The sequence below is a fragment of the Myotis brandtii genome, unplaced genomic scaffold, assembly GCF_000412655.1.
Source record: "Myotis brandtii unplaced genomic scaffold, ASM41265v1 scaffold187, whole genome shotgun sequence".
NCBI lineage: Eukaryota > Metazoa > Chordata > Mammalia > Chiroptera > Vespertilionidae > Myotis > Myotis brandtii.
Genome location: NW_005356944.1, coordinates 1,469,955 through 1,477,053, shown reverse-complemented (window position 1 = coordinate 1,477,053; position 7,099 = coordinate 1,469,955). Strand labels below are relative to the sequence as shown.

Below are 7,099 nucleotides of genomic sequence, written 5' to 3'. Positions count from 1 at the left end.
CGCATGGGCGGGGCCTCTCTTAAAGGGGCAACGGCAGCGGGCCCAAGTCCGTCGTGTCCCCCAGCCCTGTGCCGCGGAAAGCTGAGTAAAGGGAATGGGCGACAGAAGGGAGACAGAAAAAGCGGGGAGAGGGAAGAGACCAAAAGCGGCGGGCACGGTTCATTCGCGGTTCTTTATGCTCCCCCAGCGCTGTGTTGAATTATCCTGTCCAATTTTCACTCCCAAGGAAAAGGATCTAAAAGCGGGGTCAGAGGCTGGCTAAATCCATACTTGGTCCCTAACGGGCAACCTGATGCCTTGTCAGTGTCTGAGCACCCGGGCTGGGCGGGGAGGCAGCTACCGAGGGGACTGGAATCCCTAGCTCACCAAAGGGTGGAGAAGGGGCACTGGGTGGCTCAGGAGGCCACAGGTGCTGCGAGGCCCATCCCCCCTGTTCCTGACTGTGAGGAGGCAACTATCACAGAGTCCTCTCCCTCCCCATCACCCCCGAGTGGGGAAACTGAGCAGAAACAAGCCAGATTAGATAGTGGGAGGGTGAGAGACCAAAAGCAGGAAAAAGGTGAGTGCCGCTGGGGCTAGCATGCACACTCAGAACCACGGCAAGAACAAACCACACGAGAGGAGCAGCTGTTTTTCTAGCGGGTTTTTCTCAAGGGGAGGTCTCTCAGTGTTGCAGCTGCTGCAGGCTTTGCAGGGCTTCAGCACAAGCCCGGATAAGGCTACACAGCTGGATGCTAGTCTCCAGGGAGGCGCTAGAGCCCAATTCAGCTGAGGCCCAGGTCAGCTTCTGCAGGAGGGCCTCCCGTGTGCTGGCCATGACATCTGCATTGGGGGGCACAGCAGGAGGGGCCGGCCCCTGGGCTGCCTTGAGCCCCGCGGCAGCTCCCTCACAGTGCTCTGGGCGGGGGACTGGGGGCTGAGGGGCGGGCCGAGCGCCTGAGGGGGGTTCCAAGGCAGAGGCGAGCTGGTGCTCCCGAGCTTGGGAGAGGGCAGCCTGGGCATTCAGAGCTGAAAGAGGAGAAACCGAGTAGAATGGTCAGGACGCCTGGCCCACCTCGGCCCTGAGCCACCTCCTCACTCTCTACTGCTCTGCTCTTTATGTGCCTCAGATGTGTCCCCTGCCACGCTACAGGGCAACTCATTCATTTTCTTTTTGTATCATGTTTACTTACGTCTTTGAGTCATCGGTCTCAGCAGGACTATGCCTCATGGAGCCGGGACCCTCCCTTGTGTCTGGCACACAGGAAGTGCTCGGCGCTCTTACTGAATGAATGCTCCTTTATAGAGCTAACAGGAGAAAGCGCCTTACCGCCGTCCCACTCAAGGACGCCACTGCCACCTCCCAGCACTACTGCTCCCAGGGCTCTATCACCACGCTTCTCCACCAAGCACACTCAGCCCCTCACCCGGATTATCCTTATCCACGTCTGAATCGAGCTCCTGACAAGCCACGCAGTAGGTCTGCCGCTGTTTGTTTTGGAGGAGGATCGTCTAGGGGCCAGAAAGCACAGGGGCAGGGGTGAGACGCCAGGCAATAGGGACCGGAGAGGAGAGGCTGGGGAAGGGCCGTGCGGCCTAGTCTGTGCCCCATCCCTGCTCCCACATCCCGAGTCCCTCCTCACCCCACAGTCCGCGCACGTGTCGCCCAGCATGCGGTAACCACGCAGCAGGTAATCGCCCATGAGCGAGGAGATGCGATTCTGCCGCTCCCGCCGAGCTTGCAGCACCTTCGTCTCCGCTTCGGTCGGAGGCTCCCAGGAGAAATCGTCGACTTCTGGGGAAAGAAAGGCACAAAGGACCTGGTGCGCTCGCCGAAGCACGTGGCCTCCCGGACCCCGCAGCCGCGGACCCCGCACCTCAAGTCCTCACCTGCACCGTTCAGGGCCATGTTGCCCGTTGTCGCCGCTGGGCTCAATGGAAGTGACGCACAGGCAGAGCGCCTGTCTCCGGCTCCGCCCCCTCCGTGGTGGGCGAGGGACCAGAGCGGAAATGACGCACAGAGGCTTCCCGGACGTCGCGACGCCCCGAGTGAGGCGTGTCTGCTGTAGACCACCCAGCCCAGTTCGCGACCCCAGCGGGAACCCAGTAGGAGGGGCTTCCCCGCGGTGACTCCGCTCCGCTCGCAGCGCACGGGAGTGGCTGCGCAGGCGCCGTTCTGCCCGCCGGCTCCGCCTCCCCGGGGGTTTCCCTTTCCGCACTGGCCGGACCATTGACGCGCGGGGCAGTGGCGTCATCACTGCAACACCCTTGCTAATAGCGGACGGCCCCTTGCTCGCGCGTGGAGCCTTTTCAGTCCTCAGTACTTACCACTTCAACCTGCAAGGCGGGCCAGCAGAGACCATTCTCACTTTCTATACCTTTCAGCCTATTTGCATGTTTGGTGCCCCAGTCTCTCCATCCCCTGCCTACCCTAAGGCCTGGGACTGATAACGGAGTCAGCTCCTAACTTTTTTTGAAGTTAAGCCCTCAAAAAGCCTGGTGCTTAAAAACACTGTACTGGGCATGCGCAGTTCCGGGAGCGGCCACAGCTGAGGAATGCTTGCTGGAGAGGAAGGGTGAAGGGCTTGTTTCACATGTCGGTAACCATTATGCTTTCCTTGGGTGGGTTGCTATTAAAATTACTCGTGCTCCCTAACATTGGTCTTGGTGATTTTTTTCTATTTTCTCTGTTCTTTTCCATACACATCCTCTCCCTTTTTAGGTTTGGCGAAGCCAGATGGGGCAGGCAGTGGGCTCCAGAGGCGCAGCCTGCAGTGCCTCAAGGCTGTGCACCAGGGCAGTGGAGAAGGACCTAGGACTTACACGTCCCATAATCTCATCTGCAACCTCCTCCTTTGGTTAGACAGCACATGCTTCTGCAATATAACCTGAAGACTGAGTGCCCTCCCAGCGCCATCTTCCTACGTAGATGCTTTGGAACTGCCATTTTGCCCTAGCCAGTTGCTCAGGGTCCCTGAACGGTCCCTGGTTCGATTCCTGTCAAGAGCACATACCTCAGTTGCAGGCTCCATCCTGGCCCCCACACCCTGCATGCGGGAGGCAAACAACTATTATGTTTCATATTGATGTTTCTCTTCCTCCGTCTCTCTCCCTCCCTTCCACTCTCTCTAAGAATTAATGGGAAAATATCCTCAGGTGAGGGTTAACAAAAATTAAAAATGGAACTGCCATTTTCTGATCCTTGCGGCCTCTTGCTTACTTGGAGAGCCCCGAGCCCTCTTCGCTCTCTCCCTCTCCGGGCAGTGTCCCTGACTCGGGACCTGGCCTCACGTCAGTTCTGCCAAGCTGACTAGGGAGTCTCGGATTCTAACCTGTACACGTAGACCTTCCAGGCCCTCGCTGTCTTCGGCTCCCAGCCTCACCCTGAATTCTTCAATGCACCTTCTGTGTCATCGTCATGGCCAACATCCATTCAACAGCCTATTCTGCCTGGCTCCAACGAAGACCCTTACACTCATCCTCCCATTTAGCCCCCTTCATTTCCTCATGACAACCTTATGCGGGAGGTACTACAGTTATCCCCATTTTACAGAACAGGAAACTGAGTGATTCTTTTAAAATATAAATCAGATCATGTCACTATTTTGCTTAAAACCCTCTGGCATCTCCCCATCACATTTAGATGAAAATCCAAAGTCCTTACTATGGTCTCCAAGGCCCCACAAATCTGGCCCTCGGCCTCTCGTCTCCTCCCACCCTCCCTGCCTTCTTCCTCTCCCACCACTCAAGGGGATTCCCATCACCTTCCTCCACTCAGGGCCCCTCCCTGCCTCAAGTTCTGCAGGAGGGTGGACAAGGCACAGGCCTGGAACCAGGCAGGCCTGGTTTGATCCTGCATCTGCTGCTCACTGGCTATGTCACCTGGAGTGGTTTACCTCACCTCTCTGGACTTCAATTCCTCATCTGCCAAACAGGCCTCATACCTGCTGAGCAGGGCAGCTCCAGCTGGAAGGCAGTGTGGCTGAGGTTGCTGAGTCAAGGAGTCCCAAATGTGAAACAGATACTGTCAGTAATAGCCCCGCTGCCCAATAGAGGGCTTTGCGCGGCAATGGTTTCCGCTAACGGGGGAAACAAAACACAGCTGATCAAACTATCTAGACTCCGGAGCACTCTGCAGATGTCCGGAATCAAGCTGTTGATCGACCTTGCGCTGCCCAGATGGTCTCCATCGTTGTACCAGACATGGCAACATGCCAGCCATCACTGGGTGGGCACAAAGTAAAGGGTTCTGTACTCCTGAGTCCTTCCCAGTCCTTGACAGGGGTGGGCACATAGAAGGTCCCAGAAGTGCTGGTGATAAAGCCCACGTACAGCGGTCATGGTCGGCAGACCAGCTCCCTGGGAATCAGTGAACTTGGGCTCTTTCATACCCTTCCCTCACCAAAGAGTTTAGCACACTCTCCTGTGAGCCAGCCCAACACCTGAGGCACTGCTGGCATGGCAGGAGTGAGGCCCATTCCTGAGTGACAGCACACACAATGGTGGCATTTTCACACACGGCTCAATTACAATCCCCTCCCTTGACTGCCTCACATAGCAACGCGTGGCTTGCGCTGTGTAGCTGTGGCTCTGAAAAATCATAACGTACATTGTTGTATTTTCACACTAACAGTTTCTGAAAAGGGGTCAACTTTCCTTTTGGTTTTTTCACTGCCACGTGAATTGATATGACATCTCTGTGAAACAGGCAAGGGCCAGATGATACAGCGATATAAACAATAATACTCAACTCTTGGTATATGTTTTCTTTGGGCTGGGCACTGTGCTAAGAGCTTTGCATGAATTCTCTCATTTAATCCTTAGGACAGCGGTTCTCAACCTGTGGGCCGCGACCCCTTTGGCGGTCAGTCAAACGACCCTTTCACAGGCGTCGCCTAAGACCATCCTGCATATCAGATATTTACATTACGATTCATAACAGTAGCAACATTACAGTTATGAAGTAGCAACGAAAATAATTTTATGGTTGGGTCACAACATGAGGAACTGTATTTAAAGGGCCAGAAGGTTGAGAACCACTGCCTTAGGACAATGCTTTGAGTTAGGTCTTATCATTATCCCCAATTTGCAGGTGGGGAAGCTGAGGCTGGGATGGGTTAAGCAATTGATCCACAGCCACCCTGCTGGGATGTGGCAGGGCTGGGGCTCCACCCAGGCAGCACACGTCTGCAGCCTAATTCTCACCAGTGGACTTGACCTGCATTTGAAAGGTAGAGACGAGTGGTGGGGCTGAAGATCCTCTCTGATTTATCAAGAGTGAAGATAGCCCGGCCGACATGGCTCAGTGGTTGAGCGTCGAACTATGAACCAGGGGGTTGCAGGCTCCATCCCCATTGTGGGGTGTGCAGGAGGCAGCCAACCAATGATTCTCTCTCCTCATTGATGCTTCTATCTCTCTCTCCCTCTCCCTTCCTCTCTGAAATCAGTAAACATGTATATTTTTAAAAAGAGTGAAGATAGGTTCATTTCATCTTCCAAGCCCATCTCTCAGTGCCCTTCATCACAGCACACGGCACATCAGAAGGGCTCAGCGACAGCCACTCTCAGTAAAGTGTCATCAGAGACACGTGCTTCAAGGGCAGAATGTCCCCTCCAGGCCCCTGAAATTTCCAGCCCTCATCTTTAGAACTGAGGTGCAGTCCCCCGCTATCCACCCCAGTGCCTAGAAGCTTCCCCGAAACATTCAGAAATCAGAGAAGCGGCACAGAGCCCGGCAATGGTCAGCTCTTTTAATGGTACCTCTCCTCCCACCAGCCAGCCCATCGTGGCTCCCAGACCCAGATAACAATGAAAAGAATGTGCGTGCGGAGCACTTATTATGTGGCCAGCATCTACCAAGGACTTCCTAAATGTAGGCTCATTTGATTCTCTGCTTAAAAATGAGGAAATGGAGGCATGGAGAAGTTGAGATATTGTCCCAATTCACATAGCTGGTCCAGGATGCAGCCAGGAAAAATTAACGCCAGAAAACAGCCGCTATGCTATGCCGCCTCCTGAAACATAACTTCCGTTATGCAAGCGGCGGCTGCCCTGTCCAGCCAATTCCCCTAACGTGGCATGGGGAGCCTGGGTTTGAGTCCTGGCTCTACAGTTGACCAACTGTATAACTTCAGCCAAGTCCCTTGCCTCTTCTGGGCTTCACGAACCCCTCTGCACAAGGAACCCTCCCCTAACATTTAAGCGGTCTGACCTGTCCCTGGGCTCTTTGTCCCATTCCAGCAAAGCCCTTCATTGCCCTCGGGCCCACCCACCTGTCTTTAGGACATTGTGGGGCCCCCTCACTCCTCCATTCCAGGAGCACTGCGTAGGCTTTGGGTCAGGAAGACCTGAGTTCAGACCCCACATCTTATCACCCAATGACCTGAGTCTAATTCAGTGGTTCTCAACCTGTGGGTCGCGACCATCGGAAAAAACGTATAGCATATCAGATATTTACATTACGATTCATAACAGTACACAGTAAATGCTGGGTGCTCTTGTGGCCTCGCTCCATTCAGTCAACAAACTTCAGCAGCCTCTGTGTGCAGCCCTGAGCTAAGATCTGGAGTTTGTGCCTTCATGGGAGGTCAGTGAGATAGACAATAAGCAAGTAGTCAAACTCATAATGTTTCAAGTTGTTTCCAGCAGGAAACAAACAGGTCATGTGACCCAGAGGGCCAGCATGGCTGTTTTAGAAAAAGCCATACAGAAATACCTCCCAGAGGCAGAAACCCAACAGCGATCACTCAGGCAAAGGACTGACTGAGCTCAGCATCTTTTTTTTTTTTTTAATCCTCACCCGAGGATATTTTTCCAACGATTTTTAGAGAGTGGAAGAAAGAGGGAAAGACAGAGAGAAATATCGATGTAAGAGAAACAGGATTGGTTGCCTCGAACAGGGCCCCGGGTCAGGGAGGAGCCTGCAACTGAGGTACATGCCCTTGACCGGAATCGAACCCGGGACCCTTCAGTCCGCAGGCCGACACTCTATCCACTGAGCCAAACTTTGTAGGTACAGGTGAGCAATGAGAAGCCATTGGAGGTTTGTTTTTTTTAAAAATATATATATATTTTTATTGATTTCAGAGAGGAAGGGAGAGGGAGAGATAGAAACATCAAT

General features: G+C 54.0%; 1 protein-coding gene across 1 annotated transcript; it reads right to left on the bottom strand.

Moving 5' to 3' along the window:
* Window positions 1-628: 628 nt before the first annotated feature.
* Window positions 629-2,638, bottom strand: SSSCA1 (Sjogren syndrome/scleroderma autoantigen 1). Its single transcript, XM_005864239.2, has 4 exons — window positions 1,870-2,638; window positions 1,623-1,774; window positions 1,407-1,491; window positions 629-1,008 (listed from the first exon to the last, which is right to left on the bottom strand). The coding sequence occupies exons 1-4, from the start codon at window positions 1,886-1,888 to the stop codon at window positions 665-667; spliced, it is 600 nt and encodes a 199-aa protein (XP_005864301.1). The 5' UTR covers window positions 1,889-2,638; the 3' UTR covers window positions 629-664.
* Window positions 2,639-7,099: the final 4,461 nt, after the last annotated feature.

Excerpts from the sequence above, each read along its gene's own strand:
- SSSCA1 (XM_005864239.2), bottom strand. Across the intron at positions 1,492-1,622 it reads ACACGTGCGCGGACTGTGGG|ACGATCCTCCTCCAAAACAA; the intron begins GTGAGGAGGGAC and ends TCTGGCCCCTAG. Across the intron at positions 1,009-1,406 it reads CGTGGATAAGGATAATCCGG|CTCTGAATGCCCAGGCTGCC; the intron begins GTGAGGGGCTGA and ends CTCCTCTTTCAG.